Source organism: Schistocerca nitens, chromosome 6 (assembly GCF_023898315.1).
Source record: "Schistocerca nitens isolate TAMUIC-IGC-003100 chromosome 6, iqSchNite1.1, whole genome shotgun sequence".
NCBI lineage: Eukaryota > Metazoa > Arthropoda > Insecta > Orthoptera > Acrididae > Schistocerca > Schistocerca nitens.
The window spans coordinates 174,080-197,279 of record NC_064619.1 but is presented as its reverse complement, the minus strand read 5'-3'; the positions used below and the strand labels follow the sequence as shown (position 1 = coordinate 197,279).

The following is a 23,200-nucleotide window of genomic DNA, read 5'->3' as shown; positions in this document are numbered from 1 at the left end:
TTGGTACATACTAAATTTTACTATTGTTTATTGTCCAGAATCATTTAATTCAAGTTCAAAGTTAAATCTCTTATATCTAAATTGCGTAAATTCAAGTAGCTTTTGGAATGATTGTTGAGGTAGCCCAAGACTAACCTTATTTTATTGAATTTCGTAGTGCTTCAGAAACAAACTTCACTATTAACTTCAGTCACTAAATTTTAACTTTCCATTTTCCAGTTTTATTAATTCTTTTGCTAAATTAAGTCAGAGTGTACAGAAATTTATTACTTCTGACAAACATTCAGTTTTCACACAGCATGTGTCATCCTTCAGTTGCCACGCTTTTAGTGCTAATTATATGTGCATTAATCTTTCATTTTCAGTTATTATAGTAGTTGTCCATAGGACTGGCGACCGTAATTTTCCCCAAATCTCAAATATCTAATTAACGCCAATTAATTGTTAACGTAACGACCGCACATTCACTTTCTTTATTAATTTTACCCTTTACTCAAAATTAATTTCCACCAATTTCATTTGCATTTTTCCTTTCATTAAGATGTAACCCTTTCCTCCCTCTTTACCGACAAATTAACTTCGGTGACGATTGCTTTTCCCAAATTTCCATTAGGTGCACGCGGTTTAATTTTTCACTGTCATTTAGGTCGATAAGTGAGGGGGAGGTTACAGCATGAGTGTATCTCGTTCCAGTCCTCCTACCACGGAAAAAGTCCCTGATAGTACCGGTAATCGAACGTAGCTCTCCTGCATGGCATTCAGGTATGCTGAACACACAGTGGACACCTGCTCTTTCCAAGTATGATGTCCACGTCAGTCTTATACTTTCCAATTTGATTTTGTTTAACCTGGGTATGGATAGAGCCATTGTACGAAAAATTGTCAAGCTAGTTTCTACAGTTTGCATATTTATTCATTCGTTCCTGCCTTGTATGAGCTCAGATCATTCACTTTTCTGCGAACTTCTAACACTTTTAGTGGATCATAACAACTGAAACATGACATTACACTCTATAGGCACTCCTCACGTTCACCGGAACCATAATACTACAGTTAAACATCCAAGTCATTATATAGCCACGCCGCCGATATGGCATCCTATTGAAAAGCGTGAACCAGAAAGAGATTCACATGGAAGGTAAGAACGTGGTTTCTTCACACCAAAATTGTACTCCCCATTATTCTGCTTTTTACGTACACATTCACAAATAACAGACATTAAAATAAGCACGCCTGCTACTGGGAGACAGTAGTGAGAGGGAGCAAGTAACTGAAAACGCTGCGGGAATGGCCTCTTTACTAACTCAAATTTATCGAAAATCTCTTGTGCTCTCCTTCGAGGCTAGGAAACAGCACAGATCACTCCTATTTAGAAAACGGGTCAAAGTAAGCTTGCACATAATTACGTACTATCTTCGCTGAAGTCTGTCTACTGCAGAATCCCAGCGCATATTAAAAGCTCGAACGCTATGACATTCCCGGAGGAAAAGAATTCATCTTAAAGAATCAGCATGATTTCAAGATCAGCCACTTGTATGAAGAGCAGTTCCTTTTATTCACACATGATATCTTGCAAATAGTTCCCTCGTACCGAAATTTGAATAGGTTCAACACTGTATCACATTCTCGACTGATAACCAGGAAACGACCTTACTGAGTATCCTGAAAAATACGTGATTATGATGAAAATTTATTTTACTAATAGAACATAGTAAGTTATATTAAACGCTGAAAGTTGAACAGTAACAAAGGTGACATCCAATGTTTCCTAAAGAAAGGAAAAGAAATTACTGAAGTTCTGAAGTGAAAAATATATTCGTTGGATAACTATAAGAAAAAGCAGGACGCATTGCACAATATTCTCCTTTGGTATAATGAAAGACAACTCTCCCTAATTATGGGTAAATGCAGGTAAATGTCTTTGAGGAAAATAACGCGCTATTATGCGATTACAGTGTTAGGGTAAACTTCTGTAGACAAAGACATCGTTTCAACATTTAAGAGTTACACTACGAAACGATTTGAAATCGGATGTACAGTTAAAATCAGTAGTAAGAAATGCGAAGGCAGAGACTTGTATTTGTGAGACGGATTCTGGCAAAGTCACACGCCACACGCTATGAAGCCACACGCAACACGCTACTGCTGGCAGTTCTAGAGGACAGCTTCAGCGTTTGTAGTCCTCATCGAGTAGGCACGACAATGGGCTAAATCACGGGCATGTGTTAGGACCCCGAGAGGTCGATATAGCAAAAACCAAACAGTCACAGTGACAGTTCTGCCATCCTGTTCCTCACGAAGAGATCGTCAGAATAAGACGAGAGATTGGGTCGCACAAGAGGTAGACAGACAATCCATTTTTATTTTCCTTTGCTCCGTAGTTGAAATGAATAGGACAGAAATACTCATACGAAGAATCATCTACCATAAGCAATATCAAATAGTTCTTCAGTGTTTTTTAGTCATTTATCTGCTACGATATCTGCATTTAACAGTGGTTTCTTATCTGCACTTCTTAGCTGACACTTCTTTATAAATTTGATCGTCCCTTTTCGGTGCTTAACTGGCAGCAGCTATTTTTCACCTTTTTGACGGCGCAGTGGCAACCATATAATAGATTTTTTTTAAAATCTGGAACAGTGGAAACAAAGTAAACTGAGTAACTAAAAAATTGAAACACGATATAATTTTTATAAACTTCAGAAACTCTTTCTCATTAAATAACGAGCTTGACGATGTTTGTGTGGAGCATGATTACGGATGTGTCAAAAATTTGAATGTGGATGTTGCGACTCATGATAGTGGTGGCAGTGGTAGTGTTTTGTGGTGGTTGTGGCCGTCTACAAGTTGTTTGTGCAGACGGCCTTGCTGAAAATCAAGTACTGAAGGTTGCGGATAGATGAAATAGGGACAAAAGATGGTATGTTGGTATTGAGGTTTAGGAGAAAGCTCCGCGTCGCCGTGTTGTGTGGACAGGAGGTGTTATAGGCTGCCTTGATGGTTACAATATCGGTGAGTGAGATGAGTGTGGGATGATATGGATGTGAGTGTGTGAATTTTATTAACAGCTGCGGGATAAGATTTTGAACGGTGATATCGCCAAGGACATAGACTTCTACCTGTTTTTCCATTCTTCTCTAAACTGTTCATGTCAGTATTTTGCAGTCGTGACTGATAAAACTGATATTTTGGTAATACATCTGCCAGCACCTGCCCTCTTTCTTCTTCTTCTTTAACTTTTCCTGGCCATATCCCGTATCTTCATGGGATCAATGAGTTAATCTGGTTTTGACAATGTTAGTGGTATAGGGTGGCCGGATGGACTTCCTGTAGCCACTCCCTCCTCCTCTCGTCCCCCCTTCCACCCATGACCGATGCACGCCGTCTGACTATGTCTACGTTATATGCCATGTGCAACTGTCAGAACGTGTTCGAACAACATCTGACATGGGACTTGGGTACCAGCCCGGTATTCACCTATTGGGATGTGGGAAACCCACTGAAAACCACATCCAGGCTGGCCAACATACTGGCCCTCGTCACCAGTCTGGCGGGCGGATTCGAACCGGGACCAGAGAGTGTAACAACAACAACTGTACATATAATAATTTTTTTCTTCTGATTTTCGTTAAATTAGTGTAATCTATGTTCTGATTTCATTTCTTTTTCTTTTCATGCCATGATGTTAAAGGAACTGTAACCAATTTTCGATGTGAATATTAATGTTTATGTCAAATTGCAAGCAATATTATAACAAAATGGAAATGTAAGGAATGTTGAAACCGTTGTAAGATGTTAAGTTGTATTTATGCGCCTGGTCCATACGTAGGCAATGTATTAGGATATGTGGAATGCAAAACCTTTGGTGAATACCCTGTCTGTAGGGCAGCGGTAAAAGGTGGATGGCAGGCGAGCGCGGGAAAATGCACACGGGCGCGGCACGGCATAACGGGCTCAGCAGTAGTAGTCGGAGTTGGGCATCGGTCTGAGAAACACGCTCTGGATCGAAGAGGCTCTCCTGGAAAACGTGATTTCATTGAGCCTCGGATGTGCCGTTTCCGACGACTATACAGCATGGCTATATTCCATAGGCACTAAAGGGAAAAGTATTGCGACGCTAAGAAGAAGCAAAGTGCCGATACATCAAGAGCCATAGCTGTGATTGTATGTGTGCTTTGCGCCTCGCCATCTCGCCGCCCGCCAACCGCCGCATCGACACGAACAGGTTGAAAAACTTTTAGTACTGTATTCGTGTGGACCAGTGTTACTTTTGTTCCTGACTGTTCAATAGCAACTTAACTTTTACCAGAACTGTCCTATCATTTAATTATCCTCATCACTAACCTAGACAGGGTCCTTTCCACATGTTGTGCAATCCGAGTGTCCCGAAATGAATATTTAAAGTTTATGTTAATAATACCTACCTGCAGACCTATCTATGTTAGAATGATGCTTAAAGAACTTTGTTGTTAATGAATATATAGGTCTGGCAAAGTTGGAAGATAATGTTGAAATTGGTTTAGTAATGAAGTTTAATTAATTTGAGACAAAAATAATGGTAGTTAAATAAGCAAGAAATAAGACAAAAAGAGTAGTAACTCATGTATTGGAAATCTTGAGTGCTTAACGATTTCGATAAACTAAAATCTCAGTACAGTGATCATAACAGTTTCAGCCCTCCCCCCCCCCCCCCCCCCCGCTTTTTCTTTTCTATTCATTTAAATTCTGAAGTGTACTGAACTGATTTGACTAGCAAAGTAAAAGTCAATATAAAACCAAAATTTATTAGTGTTTTACCTTTTTCAAAATTGACATTGTATGTATGTTTCGAAAAACCTATGCCCGATTTTAATCAGATCAATAGACAGTACGAAGTTTGTAGTAAACATTATAGTGCATTGTTGTGTATTTATGGCTTATTCACATTAGTACAGAAAGTGAAATCATTAGTTCAGTAGATTTTCTGGTTCTAAAATTTACCACATTATGCAGTGCTATTAGGTGTTGTTTTGTATGAACATACATCAACTTGTACTGGGAAGAAACTCAGTTAATGCCTAATTAGGCTGGCGACCGTATTATTAACAATTTGGTAGCATCTGCTGTGTCGTTTCTTGTCTGTCCTAACGTGTAGTTGCACTTCAGACTTGCTTGACGTATCATTGTTGTTACTGAGTGGGTGAAAGTCTAATTTTGCCTCCATTCGGGTACACGCGGTCAATATCTACCCCAAAATCATTTCTTATAAGGTGAAGCCCGTCAACTTACCATAGTACAGGCTTTAATAAGTATCGTGCACAGTAGCGTAGTGTTACAAGAGCCTCCCCAAATAACCGTAGCTGCATACTAACGAGAGTGGCTATCCAGGCGTTTGGCACCTGCCTTCTTTGGAGTTGGCATTATTACAACCTTAGTTATGAATTTTCGCCACAAAATTCTTTCCTGCTGTTTTCTTTGGTGTTGAAGCTCTGTTGCGTTCTCTTTTTATGACACTTACATACCTTTTATCAGGAATTCCCCGCTCTCTCTGCGTCCCCCCTCCATCGGTGCTAATTTATGTCTGTTTCTGCTGTTTTTCCGTTACTTAAGTAGATCTTGCCATGTGCAGTGCATAAGGGTTGTGCTTAAAAAAATTCAAATAGGTATTGAAATGTAAAGACTCAATGTCGAATAACTTGGAAAATGGTTGCACTTCAACTTTGCATTCATCAGCAGAAATTAAAAGATATGAACATATCCATATCATTGGACATTTTTATTAACATATAGGTAAAATCTGTAAATAAATATCAGGTATACGAAGTTAATTCTTTATAGAAAACTTCAGTCAAAACTATTTCCTTAAAAAATTCACATTGATGTTAAAAATGAAAACGGGAAAAGAGTAATGTGATTCTTTCATGAAAATATGCATTTACGAGATATTGAAACAATATCTTAATAGACAAACAATGCGAGTTATGAAATTTACAAACCAAAACTGAAAAATGTTCCCTAAACGCGACAACTCACGAATGCAATTTTAACACACGCAGATATCTGGTTGGAAATTACCTTATTTACCGAATTCCAACTATTTCAACAGCATTTCGAAATTCGGCCTTCACACAAGTGAATATCTGCTTTCTACCACACATGGTACCCGAGCCTCTCTCTCACCCGGACAGATTACTTCACAACAATGTAAACTGTGGAATCCAGAGAGTCTCCTTTGTACACATACTCAGGAAAAGTTTTTATCGAGGCAGATACAACAATGTAAACTGTGGAATCCAGAGAGTCTCCTTTGTACACATACTCAGGAAAAGTTTTTATCGAGGCAGATACAACAATGTAAACTGTGGAATCCAGAGAGTCTCCTTTATACACGTACTCAGGATAAGTGTTTATCGTGGAAGATATCACAAACAAACTGTCAGCCCTCACAGTGCGACAACTTCTCGACTTTTGCCCACATTTTCACATGCCATACATTTTGACACTTGTTTGCTTTTATCTGATCATTTGTTTACCATCATCTTTTCCGTATCAGTCTGCGTAGCGATCTCCAGTCCTGATACAGATGGTATTCGACTGTTGCTCTGGCCAGCACATTCTTCAGGTCTAACACACACCGACAGCATGTATCTGGTCGCCGGTTGTTGAGAGACTGGTATATCACCACTTGCCAGCCACTACGATTGGTTTACTCTAGCACAAAGCTGAAGCGCATGGAGTGGCGTAACCGTATTTGTCAGACCAAGCTCAGTTCGAATCGATGGCTAGTTGGGTTAGAAGGGCTGTTGGTGCCAAAGATGGCAGCTAAACTTTGCTCCATGCATAACCCCTAATTACATGAAGTATTCTTCACAGTATACTGTGTATGTACAATAAGTAGCCCGCCGGGGTGGCCGAGCGGTTCTAGGCGCTACAGTCTGGAACCGCCCGACCGCTACGGTCGCAGGTTCGAAAACCTGCGTCGGGCATGGATGTGTGTGATGTCCTTAGGTTACTTAGGTTTAAGTATTTCTAAAAAATGGTTCAAATGGCTCTGAGCACTATGGGACTCAACTGCTGAGGTCATTAGTCCCCTAGAACTTAGAACTAGTTAAACCTAACTAACCTAAGGACATCACACACATCCAGGCCCGAGGCAGGATTCGAACCTGCGACCGTAGCGGTCTCGCGGTTCCAGACTGCAGCGCCAGAACCGCGCGGCCACTTCGGCCGGCTAAGTATTTCTAAGTTCTAGGGGACTGATGACTTCAGAAGTTAAGTCCCATAGTGCTCAGAGCCATTTGAACCATTTGACTCTGAGCTAGAGGCTGTGCTAACTACGACTGCAACTCCCATTTGACTGCGACTGGTGACTTTACACTCACTAGATGACTGACTGGGCCCAGTGGGTCGCAGCGGCGATCTAAATACTTCTAAATACTTGTGGCCGAGAGGGCGTTGGGGCACGTTTCTTGCGAGTCTGTCTTTGGCCTCTCTGCTGATTGGCTCACTTGCTCTGGTGTCTATTATCGATCTTCTCACAACCTCTTTGCCGCCTGGAGTTCCGGCATCAGCTTACACCAGCATACCTGCAGCAGTCATTTACATTTTACTTTATTACGGACCAACCAGGTGCGGTCTGCAGGCATCACCTGCCAACTGACTGGAGTGAGTTTGTAGCTGATGGTTGCAGATAAAGCATCGCTGTTACAGTATTCTACGAAAACCAGGTGGCAGATGTTGGCCGCTAATGGTATCGTATATACGATCGGATTTCACCCCCTCAGCATCAGGTAAGGCGTGAGGATGGTGCACTGAGTCATGTGAATTGGTCGCCATATGATAAAATTACATCTAATGACTGCTGCAGTCATTAACTTAAATAAGTTAAATGACGTTACTTGATTTGGTTCCTGGTGCTGCAGTATTAATGGCAAGAGGTTTAGTTCGCAGAAAAGCAAATAAAGTATTTTAGATCCAGAAAACAAGTGTTGGCCGGCAGTGTATACACAGGGAGATTCGCGGTGATAGCGCGAGCTGTTGCCGCCAAAGCGGCGAGGTGCCGTGCTGTGCTGTGTGGTGTGGTGTGGAGATTACGCAAGCAGGAAGCCGTACGCCACATTCGGCAGTCGGCAGTCGGCAGTCGGCAGGCGGAGACCGGCGCGTCGCCAGTCGTCGCGCTATGTTGTCCGGGGGCGGCGGCGGCGGCGTCCTCAGCGCGGGCGGAGCTTTCGGCTGGCCATTGCCAGAGCTGCGCGATGACGTCACGCTGCCCTCGCGGGACCGACGCCTGCACAAGTAGGCGCCCCCGAGCTCCGTGCTTGCCGACTCTCGTGATCTTGTTTGACAAACTTCTCTCAACGAAGCAGCACAGATTCATAAAAAAAAAAAACACTCGTGTGAAACACAGCTTGCTACATCCATACAAGGCACCTTCCAGGCAATACACCTTGGTGACAGGAGTCATGGGATAGCGACATGCACGTATACAGATGACAGTAGCATCGCGTACACTAGGTATAAAAGGGCAGTGCAACAGCAGAGCAGATATATGTACTCAGGTGATTCACGTGAAAAGGTTTCCGATGCGATTATGGCGGCACGAAGGGGATCAACAGACTTTCAACGCGAAATTGTAATTGGAGCTACCCGCATGTGACGTTCCATTTCGGAAATCATTAGGGAATTCGATATTCCGAGATCCACGGTGTCAATAAAGTGTCGAGAATATCAAATTTCGGGCATTTCCTATTACCAGGGATAATTCACTTAACGACCGAGAGCAGCGGCGTTTGCGTAAAGATGTCTGGTTGCAAGAACATTATGGACAATTCGAGCGAATGATTTGGCTATCCAGATCGCTCAACAGGAATCCCATCGATCATTTATGAGACTTAATCGAGAGGTTAGTTCGCGCACAAAATCCTGCACCGGCGACGCTTTCGAAATTATGGACGAGTATAGAAGCGCCAGCGCTCAGTACTTCAGCAGGGGACTTGCAACGACGCGTTCAGTCCTTGCCACATCGAACTGTTGCAGCACACCGCGCAAAAGGTGGTCCGACACGATATTACGAGGATTCCATGACTTTTGTCACCTCCGTGCGTAGGCTGGTGTACATGTACATTCTGCCTTCCTAGTCTGAGAAAGGCTTTCGAGTCTGTACCATATCGTCGACTAATAACGAAGATACCATCAGACGGAGTATCTTCACTAATATGTGATTCACTGAAGGATTATTTGATTAATACGACCTAGTACGTTATAGTGGACAGCGAATGCTCCTCAGAAACTAAAGTAACATCGAGAGTGAAGCAGGCTTAACTGGACTCGTCATATTTTGAATATACATAATCCTTTAATAGCATTAGGAGCACCCTAAAATAGTTCACTTACAATGCTGTTGTTGCAGGAAAATATAGTCGTCGGACGACCGTAAGAAAACGTTGAAAGGCTTCCATGTAGTGTAATGAATGGCAGCTTTCTTTAAATCTGGATGAATACAATGAAGTAACCCGATAGTATCTGATTATAGAGTCAGTTGTGAGTATCTTCAGTACGTCGCATTTGAGGTGATACTTAGAAGCGATATCGCTAGTGACGATCACGTAAAATTAGTGTCAGAGATACTTAGATTTGTTAGTTAGTTAGTTATTTTCATGTCCATGGGTTATTTATGTGACTAATCGTAATGATGTGGAACGAGTCTCATTACATGCATGTGCAAAGATGGCTACATCCAGAACATTTACAAGTTTTTGTCGCATAACCAAATTAGTAAGTAATACTCACAACTTTTTATATACTACATAAATATAAACTCTTTCGCGGAATAGCATTTGTCAAGCAGAACTTCTTCAGTTTGTTTCCAAATTAAATTTTGCCTTCATTGTGTAGGTGATCCAAAGTTGACTGATAAAGTGTGCACCCCTATTTGGCCTAAAGTCAATCATAACGTAAAATAATGAATGTTATCTTTTTCATCTACTACTGTAATTATATATATCATTGCTTAAAGGGTTCTGGGAAAATGAAATGCATCTGTAATGGACATTACATACACGACGCCAGTGCGAGTATCTTAGAGTATTGATCTCCTGTTTGGAGTCCTTCTCAAGCACGCTTGTCAGCAGACGTCGAAAGAATTCAGAGGTGTAAAGCTAGGATCTGAACAGCTAGGTATAGTCGATACGAAAGTATAACAGCAGTGTTTGGGCAATGCAAAAGTCAATATTTGGAAAAAAGAAGATATAGCTCTCGCGAAAGCCGTTTGGGTAAATTGGGAGAAGCTGTAATCGATAACTGTGTGGTCATTATGCTGCCATCTACTTACATCTCGCCTAGGAATAATGAGAGCAGGTAACAGGGATTACGGTGCGTACAGAGACATAGAGCCAGTCAATTTCCCTCGCTCAGAACTCGAAATAAATAAGAAAGAAAATCTATAACACTAATCCGATGTACACTCCCCCATGCACTGTACAATACCTTGCGAAACACCTATGTACTAATTGTACCTTTGAGAAGGACGCGCCGGCCGAAGTGGCCGTGCGGTTAAAGGCGCTGCAGTCTGGAACCACAAGACCGCTACGGTCGCAGGTTCGAATCCTGCCTCGGGCATGGATGTTTGTGATGTCCTTAGGTTAGTTAGGTTTAACTAGTTCTAAGTTCTAGGGGACTAATGACCACAGCAGTTGAGTCCCATAGTGCTCAGAGCCATTTGAACCATTTTGAGAAGGACGCGTAATGAGACATATGGAACATTTCTACTGCCTAGCTATTTGTTCGAAACTTTGTTTCTGTGTCCAGTTTTCCAGTTGTTAGTACGATACGCTGGCCTATTATATTTGTAAGTAGCCTGCTTATGTGAAACTTCCTGACAGATTAAAACTGTGTGCCGGACCGAGACTCGAACTCGGGACCTTTGCGTTTCGCGGGCGACTTCTCTACCAGAGAGCAGAAGAGCTTCTGTGAAGTTTGGAAGGTAGGAGACGAGGTACTGGCAGAACTGAAGCTGTGAGCACGGGTCGTCAGTCGTGTTTGGGTAGCTCAGATGGTAGAGCACTTGCCTGCGAAAGGCAATGGTCCCGACTTCGAGCCCCGGTCCGGCACATAGTTTTAATCTGTCAGGAAGTTTTATATCAGCGCACACTCCGCTGCAGAGTGAAAATCTCATTCCAGCCTGCTTATGTGTTTGTATGTTGGTGGCGCTGTAGACTGCATTAATATCACTGACAGTGCTGTGCGACCTCTGTAAGAGACTCTGTGGCTAGATGGACTTTCAGTTACAAGATAATGGTTAGCTGTCCTAGCGCTGAGGAGTATTAGCGCGAGCGGACGGTTTCGACGTTTATCCTTCATGGAGATTTAGTGTTGGTTGGAAATGTATTCTAAAATGATGACTGATGTATCTTCTAATGTTTGGGAATGGGATTTATTGACGATTATATAATTTTTGGAACTGGGTGTCACATGATTAAGGTAAAATCTGCTAAATACATTGTTTGCTTTTCAACAAAATCTTTCTTTCGCTAACCATATGCCTATTAGTAGTTAGAGACTTTAGTAGTTAGAATATATTTATTTAGCTGGCTGTAGTTGCTGATTGCTGTATTTGGTGTAGCTCGTGTCATGAAGATTTTCTGTGACTTACGAAATGTATAGGTAATTGTTAGGATTTCTCCTCATTAAGGGCCATTCTTTTGTGTTAATCATTTCTGTAGTTCAGTAGTTCTGTGAAATGAAAAAAATAAGCAAAGATACAGAAGGTTCAGTCTCTCCCAGCAGTTTCAGTAGGTTCTGTTGCATTCAGCAGTTTAAGTAAATACGTAGAAGTTTCACCTGTCGCCCTTAGCCGAGGATACTTCCCTGGAATCTTCTGCTTTTCTTGTAGTTTGAATATTAGTACACAATTAGAAATTAGTTATCGTCTACTGCTAGCGCGTAATTGTATATAGGGAATTCCCTTTGTAGTTGTAGTTTGTCATTGTTGTACTGTATTGTAATGAGCAAAGCAGTTGTGGCATGCGTGTGGATTTGCACTAAGTATTTCGCAGTAGCGTTTGCAACTAATCAGATATTGATTATTTTCAGTGCTATTTTAGTGTGTCTTCCTATGTTTGCTTTTCAAATTGTGTTTTTGGGTGTTATCCTAAGAAAAACTGTGATAATCTTGGCGTGTGAAAAGCGTAACACTAGGCTGCAAAGCAAAATGAGAAATGACAGTGAAGACGAGCGTAGAATGTTAGAATCACCTAGTACCGACATGACAAATATTCAAGACAATAATTTGATAACTGTGCACAGGGACATGGTCCAGGCAGTAAATAACGGGGCAAAAATGGAAACATCAGTGAAGAGGGAACTATTGTCGATGGATCGGTCGGTAACAGTTCGCCTCAGGAATGCGAAATAACAGAACAAAGTCTTGCAGATACCGTAGATTCAGGTTTTGCGTCATTACACTTTTCTCAATTACGTCAAGACACATTTTCAGCTTTCCAAAATACGAATATTGCCGGTGCAAACGCACGGCTGAAGAGCACAGAGGAACATGTTCAGCCACTAATGCATTGTTATTGCAATTAATTCAAAATGAGAAACAATTGGAACAAAATCAGAAACAAACACTGCAACAAATGGAACAAAATCAGAAACAAACCAGTAACAGCTTCAAACGTTAGACATAATTGACGAAATTAGAGAACACTCTAACAAACACGTGAAGATTTAACTGCTAAGCTACTTAAAATCGAATCGAAGTATCAAAAGATCCATGAAGATGTAAAAACACAAATTTGAGATCATTTTCAGCCTATTTCTTCGTGACATGAAAACGCATTACAGAATCATGCAACAGCCATAAAAGAACTGCAGATCAATGATCACGAAATTCACAATACCTTGCAGGCTGAAATTGACTCAATTGCATCTACCGATACGGTCACGAAACTTGTAAAAAATCAGGAAAACTTAAAGGACACAGTAGATACGCCGAAGGCACAAATGGACACTCTAAAATTTGGTTCATGAAAACACACGGAGGAAATCAGCACATTATCGGAAAAAGTACCCGAAATTTCGGATCAGTTAACAAATTTATCTACGAAGATAGAGGATGATTTGAATGATACAAGACCGGTAGCCATTACTGACACAGAGGAGTACAGGGAAATCAGTAGACTTAAACAAAATCAGAATCAAATTAATACACAACACAAAAGAGAAATTCGGGAAGTAAAAGATCAATTGGCACAGCTAAAACTTCTACGTTTTTACTTAAATTGCTGAATGCAACAGAACCTACTGAAACTGCTGGGTGAGACTGAACCTTCTGTCCCTTTGCTTACTTTTATCATTTCACAGAACTACAGAATTTTCCCTGATAAATACAACTCAAACTTATCCTATTCATTTATGACCCACAGTATCTGACTGCAAACAAAAGCATGACCCTGAATTAGAAGAAATCCTAACAATAACCTATACATTTAATAAGTCACAGAAAATCTTCATGACACGAACTACACCAAATACAGCAATCAGCAACTACAGCCAGCTAAATAAAAATAATCTAACTACTAAAGTCTCTAACTACTAATAGGCATATGGTTAGCGAATAGGCATATGGGAATCGAACCCGGGCCCGCTTGCGTGGGAGGCAAGCACGTTACCACCCAGCTAAGCAGGCGGACAACATATTGGGCTTATGCAGGAATTAAGTTTCTCTGGCCACAAAAAGAAAGGGAGCATAGTGAGATGGATACATGTGCTGAAACATGTAAAGGAGTTGCTGAACGACTGGAATGTAAATAAATATCGTTCTGTTGTATTTTTTTTTTTTTTAATTTCTGCCTCACAGAGGTTGCCGTGTGAACTGAACGGTCTGCTTATCTTTGCCACAGTTAAAATATTGACGCGACTCGATTATTTTTCAGTTGTAATAATGGTTGGAAATTGGTTGTAGCAAGAGAAAACTATAGATACATATCTGGACAAAAGTATCCGGACAACTCTATGCACTGCATAACTGACCACTAGATGTCACGATAAAAGGAGACGGGGAATGATCTCATTTGAGAAGCAGTAGCATCACAATCGTGCAGTCACAAGAGCGCAGTTACTTCGAGACTGGAGTAGTTATCGCATGTCACATTAGTGGCAAATCTATCAAGGACAGTGAAATCTGTCTAAAGCGGACCAAGACGATTGATAGAGATGCGATTATGAAATGCAAACGCGAAGGAATGACCACAGCTAAACCAATATGGACAGCGTCCGTCGAGCACTGCGGGGGTAGTTGTAAAAAATCTCATAAAATCAGCAGAACGAATCTTTCGTATGTTCCACATTGCTACCAGCTGTCCAGGTACCAGGATGGTTACGCGTAAGGATTTAAAAAGAAGGGGGTACCGTGGTCGAGCAACTGTTCCTAAAACACATAATTCTGTAGTTTAAGTGGTAATCGACGCTTGAGGTGCTGTGAAGAGCAACGCCACTGGACGGTGGGTGACTGGAAATGAGTGATCTGGAGCGATGCATCACGCTATACCCTGTGGCAATCCAATGGAATTGTTTGGTTTGCCGAATGCCTGGAGAATGTTAGCTACCATAATGTGTAGCGCCGACAGTGAGGTACGTACAGGCGGTGATGCGGTCTAGGGATGTTTTCCCAGGTAGGGTGTGGTCCCCTTATTGTATTTAAAAAACACTAAATACGGAAGGATATGAGCACATTTAACAGCATCGTGCACAGATTGAAGTAGCGGAAAAGTTCAGCATTACAATGCAACCTGTCATAAAGCACTACCTGTGAGGCAGTGGTTTGTGAACAATAACGTTCGTTAAATGGACTGGGCTGTCCAGAGGCCCGACTAGAAACCGGCGGAACACCTTTGATACAAGTTAGAACGTCGACTTCGCTCCAGCCCCTTGCGTCCAAAACCATTCTCTTGTCTGGTTTCAGCTCTTCAGGAGGAATGGGCTGCCACTCCTTCGTAGACATTCATACACTTTGTTACCAGGTTGAAGCCTCCGTAAGAGTGAAGGGTTGATATAACCCGTATTAATGTGCACCGATAGGTGTCCACATACTTTGATCAGACAGTCTAGTGCCGTATTTTCAAATAACGTTGTCACGACTTCTTCATAACACGAGTAGTGCACTGAGCCGATGGGAGATGATCAGAAGTCGAGAACTGAACCGATCACTACTCGCTAGTTGTCTGAAAGATTCGCCACTATGACAGAGTTTCGCAGATTGCCGTTTCTTACACACCAATCCGTTGTTTCTGGGATAAGGAGTAGTGTGATTAACTAACAATTCATTATGTCCAAGTACTTCTCGTCGCCATCTCACTGTTTCTGCAGTAATAATGATGCTATTCGCATGCGTTTTGTTTTGTGTCAGGTTCTGTAGCATGTGACTCAATTTTCGGAACAACAAGCACTTTATGACAGTTTCCTGGGGTGTATACCACAGGTGAGAGCCGAGTACCGTAGTCGTAGGCGAGCGACTGTTCTCTACATTGCACAGCTACACATGTTCCATAAGATAGTCACTGAAGGGGAACAACCATATACTGCACTCTTTATCGCGAACACGCTAATCGCCTTCCCAAAATGAACTGTGCCGATAACGCATCATCTACTTCCATATAAATTCTAAGCTATCAAATAAACAAGTAAACTGATTTCACTATGAATTTGTTTTGTCGCGCCTTTCCGTGATTTCAAAGCCCATGAAAGGACGAAATTGGTAAAGAAGAAATCGGAGCTCCGGCTTTCAGTCGTTACAGCAACGATACTGGGAGCGACAGAAGGTGCTGTCCGTTACGTGAGAGATACATGCCTCGAAACCCTCACATACGACCACTCACCTATAGCAGTGCTTGGTTTGCTATCTTCCGATACTATGAGAAACTTACGCTCTACGTAATCCCAGTGCAATATTCGGAAATATTCTTTCGCACTGAAGCGGAGTGTGCGCTGTTTTCAGACTTTCTGGCAGATTAAAACCGTGTGCTGAACCGAGGCTCGAAGAGGAAAGGAACCTTGCCTTTCTCAGGGAATGCTCTCATTGGCCGAGCTATCGAAGCATAGTCTTCAAGCCGGAAAACATTACTGCCAGAAGTGAGACTGTGGAAGCGTGTCATGAGTTGCGTTTGAATAGCTATAAAAGAAACCGAGTCGTTTAGAGCACCGCCCGTGAAAGCCCAGGGTCCTGCTGCATGTTCTGGTCCGAAGCATGTTTTTAAACTAGAAGAATATGTCAGAGAAAAATTTGCGTGAATCGTGTTCATAAACGGGTCAAGATATGACGCAAAAACACTACAAGAAAAGAAAAAAAAACATCCAACACCAATTAAGACTCACTTGTTCAACCAAATTATATTTGGTAGCAGTCGCCTATCCTTTGGTAATATGTTTCTCTGATAATTGCATTTGTAGCGATTCAAATAGCATACTCTGTCATTTTCTCCGTACTTGCGCTACTTTCCTACTCAATTGAGATGACTTTCCTAAAATCCGTAGTCGTGTCAGTAAATTGCCAGAGCCATTCGTAATGTTGCTCGATTCAGATTAATATTGGGATAATATTTCTAATCATTTTTAGTTGACAAGTAGAATAGGAGTGATTAAAACATCTCAGGTTCTTACTGGCCAGTACGAGAATAAAAGAAGTTCTGTAAACTTGCGTCCGGGAGTAAATACTTTTTGAGATGTGAATCGTTTTATTTGCGTCAAGAACCGTAAGTAGTCGGTGTTGGCAGGCTGTCTTCCTGCAGACAATAACTGCTAATTTTTTTATTGTTTTGTCTGTCTGCTTATCCCTAAAACAGTAACCCTGTCGTCACATATAGCACCTACAGCTGTCTCCTACGGCAGGCCACCACTCCAGTTCCTATGCTTAGGCTACCTACCACAGACTTTTTCAATGAACATCGGAATGGTGTAGGAGCCATGTGCCACGGCTTTCCCTTTTATCTGATCTTAATCTCCTAGATTCGTGGCGACTGAATCATTTAAAAACATTTGTGTGTTCCCACACACATCGACAATGTGTACCCGTTACTGAAGCGTGAGTCCTATGCATGTGAACAAATCAGAGAGCGGCCAGTTGTGTTCCCATGAGTTCGTGAGGTTGAAGGACTTGTACGAATGAGATGGTGCCCACAGTGAGAATCTCATGTAGCTGTAACAGAACAGAATGGTTCACATTTCAACAAGCATTTGTTTGTGTGCAAATGTTTATAGGACTTTTTTCTGATTTGCCAAGTACCATGTTTTGTAAGAATGGAGCACACTGCAAATAGGATCATGATAAAAGGTAATTAATATTCGTGTGCTACCCAAGGACCACACTACTTACCCATTTAGCTGTTCTCCTTGATTGAACAATGATCCCTCTGACAACAAAGACTTCGGCTCAGTACAGTGACCAACTTTATTACGTTGGCGCCTATTGCTTCACACCGACAATGATTACGTAAGCGTTACATCACGTTCCACACATACTACCCATCACGATCTGGCAACGAATGGTATACTCTCAGAGCTCGATGAAATCGGAACGAAAATTGTATCTACAGACGTAACGAAAGATTTAAAAGCTTTGCTCCTATCTAAGGTCATTAAACAGACGTTCTTGTATCAGCTGACTCGGTAATCATAGTGGCACTGAAACGGAGGATGATTCAGAGATGATCGAAATACTGAAGTGTGTCTTCTGCAAGATTACTGTACTAGGATCCTAATTTCAATCGACGCACGATATCCGACACCACAGATACTGAGTTTAAATCGGTCAACAGAGGAAAAGCGTCTGGACGTTATGGCCAGAGTTTATTCCACTCTACGCCGACAGCGTCATAGAACGTGGTCCTCTTCTAGCAGCCGTTACCGTAGTTCTCTGTAGAAAGGAAGCTGGTACAAGCGATTGGAAAAAAGGCGCAGTTCTTTTACAAGAAAGATAGTCGGACAGATGAGAATAATGAGACGTCTATGTCGTCTATATCGTTGCAGAATTATGGAACTTGTTTAATATTCAGGCATCGTCGTCCCTTCGGAAAGAGAAAATCGCTTCAATGGGAACTGACACGTATTTCGCAAACATTGATCTTGCGATATTCAGCTCTCTGTTCGTCCATGAGATCGGCGGGCCAATTTACAGCTATGTCCCTTGACTGCCGGATACAGTTCGCTAAAAGTGGGCACTCCTGTTTTGCGTACGAAACACAAGATTAAGAGTGATTAAATTCAAGTCTTCAAAATGCACAGAGTTAAATTCGAGCGCCCACTATAGTTCGATTACATGATTGGCGCCCAATCACTGAAAATAGTAAAAACTGTAAAACTGTTAGGAGTGTGCTTTCAGATTTAACTGAAATGTCACGACCACATAAATGAGTTTCAGGAAAACCAGACATCGGATTCAAATTCTTTGGAGGAATCCTATTAGAAAGTAATTTACCCATGACAGATTACGAAACTCTCATTGACCGATTTTTGAGTATGCTCGTCATGCTGAATCTCTTGCTACGTATCTCTGAGGAATAGAAAGACGATTCAAAGAAGAGCGGCGCGTTTGGAAGCGGGGTCAGTTTTTAAGCGCGAGGATCCGACGTGTCCAGCCCCTGTTTCAGACGTTACAAGACAGGTGGCGTACACCACGGAGAGGCTCCCAGAGAACCCGTTCGGGAAAGAGATAGCAACGTATTATCTCATCTCACGAATACCTCGCGAAATGACCGTGGCGGGAAAATCAGAGAAATTGGTCCTCGTGCGGAGGCAGTCGCAAGAAAAGAAAATTAAGTACAACAATCGCAAAAAGAGTCTATGTAGTGCTCAAGAATATGGACAGAAACAGAATTAAACGCTTGAAGAACACGTTTGAGAGTGGCAGATACTGTATTTCGTAGTAGTCTTTCCTTTCAGTTGATTGAAGCGCGAAAGAAGCTAGTCAGGTGAGACTATGAAAAAATTTTAACACCAGAAGTCAACCTACCTGAAGCCGAATTTGCAAAAGTTACACTGAACAATTCAACAGGAAACAAGAAAAGTTAAAATACACAGAAGGTCTTCCTCTGCATAATGATACGTAAAAAAATATTTATGCACCTGGAGATGAACGTAGAAGGTTTCAGTAGAGGAAATTTTAAGAAAGTGCGCCGCGTAGCTACACCATAGGGCGTTTATGGAAAATTAAATGGTAGGACTGGGAGGGGAGTGGCAAGGTGCCAAGCCACGTTACAAACGTACCTTAAAAACAGATTTATTGTCAACTTTTCAAAACTTTTAAACGCTTGAACGCAGATGGTCAGTTCAAAAAACTTTAAACAAACTCTGAAAACCAGCAATGAAAAAGATTATTAACATCACAACTCTGATTGCTGACAGTAAAATAATATTGACAATATGCATTACGTACAAAGACTTTCAAGAACCTTCAAGTATGATTTTCTCTCCTTAAGACAATCTCCCCTCCCCCCCCCCCCCCCCATGAACCATGGACCTTGCAGTTGGTGGGGAGGCTTACGTGCCTCAGCGATACAGATAACTGTACCGTAGGTGCAACCACAACGGAGGGGTATCTGTTGAGAGGCCAGACAAACGTGTGGTTCCTGAAGAGGGGCAGCAGCCTTTTCAATAGTTGCAAGGGCAACAGTCTGGATGACTGACTGATCTGGCCTTGTAACACTAACCAAAACGGCCTTGCTGTGCAGGTACTGCGAACGGCTGAAAGCAAGGGGAAACTACATTTTTTCTCGAGGGCATGCAGGTTTACTGTATGATTAAATGATGATGGCGTCCTCTTGGGTGAAATATTCTGGAGGTAAAACAGTCCCCCATTCGGATCTCCGGGCGGGGACTACTCAGGAGGACATCGTTATCAGGAGAAAGAAAACTGGCGTTCTACGGATCGGAGGGTGGAATGTCAGATCCCTTAATCGGGCAGGTAGGTTAGAAAATGTAAAAAGGGAAATGGATAGGTTAAACTTAGATATAGTGGGAATAAGTGAAGTTCTGAGGTAGGAGGACAAGACTACTGGTCAGGTGACTACAGGGTTATAAATACAAAATCAAATAGGAGTAATGCAGGAGTAGGTTTAATAATGAATTAAAAAATAGGAGTGCGGGTAAGCTACTACATACAGCATAATGAATGCATTATTGTGCGCAAGATAGACACGAAGCCCACGCCTACCACTGTAGTACAAGTTTATATGCCAACTAGCTCTGCAGATGATGCAGAGATTGATGAAATTTATGATGTGAGAAAAGAAATTATTCAGATAGTGAAGGGAGACGAAAATTTAATAGTCATGAGTGACTTAAATTAGATAGTAGGAAAAGGAAGAGAAGGTGAATACGAAATGGGGGATAAGAACTGGAAGAGGAAGCTGCCTGGTAGAATTTTGCACAGAGCACAACTTAATCACAGCTAACACTTGGTTCAAGAATCCTGAAAGAAGGTTGTATGCATGGAAGAGGCCTGGAGATACTGGAAGTTTCAGATAGATTATATAATGGTAAGACAGAGATTTAGGGACCAGGTTTTAAATTTTAAGACATTTCCAGGGGCAGATGTGGACTCTGATCAAAATCTATTCGTCAAGAATTGTAGATTAAAACTGAAGAATCGGCAAAAAGGTGGGAATTTAAGGAGATGACACCTGGATAAACTGACAGAACCAGAGGTTGTAGAGAGTTTCAGGGAGCGCATTAGAGAATGACTGACATAAATGTGGGATATAAATAGAGTAGAAAAAGAATGGGTAGCTTTGAAGGATGAAATAGTGTAGACAGCAGAGGATCAAGTAGGTAAAAAGACAAGGGCTAGTAGAAACCCTTCGGTTACAGAAGATATATTGAATTTAATCGATGAAAGGAGAAAATATAAAAATGCAGTAAATGAAGCAGGCAAAAAGGAATACAAACGTCTAAAAATGAGATCGACAGGAAGTGCAAAATGGCTAAGCAGGGATGGCTAGAGAACAAATGTAAGGATGTAGTGGCATATCTCACTAGGGGTAAGATAGATACTGCCTACAGGAAAATTAAAGAGACCTTTGGAGACAAAAGAACCACTTGTATGAATATCAAGAGCTCAGATGGAAACCCAGTTCTAAGCAAACAAAGAAGGAAAAGCAGAAAGGTGGATGGAGTATATAGAGGGTCTGTACAAGGGCGATGTACTTGAGGACAATATTATGGAAATGAATGTAGATGAAGATGAAATGGGAGATATGATACTGCGTGGAGAGTGTGGCAGAGCACTGAAAGACCAACGTCGAAACAAGGCCCCAGTAGTAGACAACATTCCATTAGAACTACTAACAGCCTTGGGAGAGCCAGCCCTGACAGAAATCTACCATCTGGTGAACAAGATGTATGAGACAGGCGAAATACAATCAGACTTCAAGAAGAATATAACAATTCCAATCCCAACGAAAGCAGGTGTTGACAGATGTGAAAATTACCGAACTATCACTTTAATACGTCACGGGTGCAAAATACTTACGCGAATCCTTTATAAACGAATGGGAAAACTGGTCGGAGAAGATCAGTTTGGATTCCATAGAAATGCAGGAACACGTGAGCCAATACTGACTCTACGACTTATCTCAGAAAATAGATTAAGGAAAGGCAAACCTACGTTCCTGGAAAGCTTTTGACAATGTTGACTGGAATACTCTCTTTCAAATTCTGAAAGTGACAGGGGTAAAATACAGGGAACGAAAGGCTATTTACAGTTTGTACAGAAACCAGATGGCAGTTCTAAGAGTCAAGGAGCATGAAAGGGAAACAGTGGTTGGGAAGGCAATGAGACAGGTTTGTAGCCTATCCCTGATGTTATTCAATCTATATATTGAGCAAGCAGTAAAGGAAACAAAAGAAAAATTTGGAGTAGGAATTAAAATCCATGGAGAAGAAATAAAAACTTTGAGGTTCGCCGATGGCATTGTAATTCTGTCAGAGACAGCAAAGGACTTGGAAGAGCAGTTGAACAGAATCGACAGTATCTTGAAAGGAGGACATAAGATGAACGTCAATAAAAGCAAAACGAGGATAATGGAAAGTAGTCGAATTAAGTCGGGTGATGATGAGGGAATTAGATTAGGAAATGAGACACTGAAAGTAGTAGATGAGTTTTACTATTTGGGGAGCAAATAACTGATGATGGTCGCTGTACAGAGTATATAAAATGTAGACTGGCAATGGCAAGGAAAGCGTTTCCGAAGAAAAGAAATTTGTTAACATCGAATATAGATTTAAGTGTCAGAAAGTCGTTTCTGAAAAGATTTGTATGGAGTATAGCCATGTATGGAAGTGAAACATGGACAAGAAGAGAATAGAAGCCTTTGAAATGTGGTGCTACAGAAGAATGCCGAAGATTAGATGGGTAGATCACATAACTAATGAGGAGGTATTGAATAGAATTGGGGAGAAGATAAATTTGTGGCACAACTTGAGTAGAAGAAGGGATCGTTTGGTAGGACACGTTCTGAGGCATCAAGTTATCACCAATTTAGTATTGGATGGCAGTGTGGAGAGTAAAAATCGTAAAGGGAGACCAAGAGATGAATACACTAAGCAGATTCGGAAGGATGTAGGTTGCAATAGGTACTGGGAGATGAAGAAGCTTGCACAGGATAGAGTAGCATGGAGAGCTGCATCAAACCAGTCTCTGGACTGAAGACCACCACCACAACAACAACAACAACAAAACAAATAATTACAACTCACAATTTGAATAACGGCTTGTTCGAGAAATTACTCAACACAGTCTATTAATTCCCTCTCCCCTTGCCCCCCCCCCCCCAACACACACACACACACACACACACATAAAAATTTGCAATGAAAAGCATTTACAAGTATTAGAATTATCCCTTTGTATCAAAGGCGACTAACTCGTTTAATTTTAACCTTTTAATTTTGCCGTCGTAAATTAAGCCAATAGATGATTGGTCCCTCTGATACCAACTCCACAAACCAACAGTATGAAACACTTCAAGTTAGAAGTAACAATTTGACCAATGCAAACAAGAGCTCTTGACTTTATGAAACAATATCGGATCAACAGCAGTGCAAACAGTTTCCTAGTTGCCCATTCTCGCACACTCATTCAGCCCAAATCATTGTCATTATCTCTTTTTGTCACTCTAACCGTCACTATTTCCTGTCTCAAAGCCGTAGTCTCCTTCGTTCTGCCCTACTA

The 23,200-nt window shown here is 41.5% G+C and overlaps 1 protein-coding gene across 1 annotated transcript in view; it reads left to right on the top strand.

Annotated features, from left to right (window-relative positions):
• The first annotated feature begins 8,158 nt into the window (after positions 1–8,158).
• LOC126262636 (uncharacterized) overlaps positions 8,159–23,200 on the top strand; it is an 89,074-nt gene continuing 74,032 nt past the window's right edge. Inside the window, exon 1 of the mRNA XM_049959397.1 lies at positions 8,159–8,274. Within this exon, the coding sequence (XP_049815354.1) occupies positions 8,159–8,274 (116 nt within the window). The remainder of the gene's footprint in view (positions 8,275–23,200) is intronic.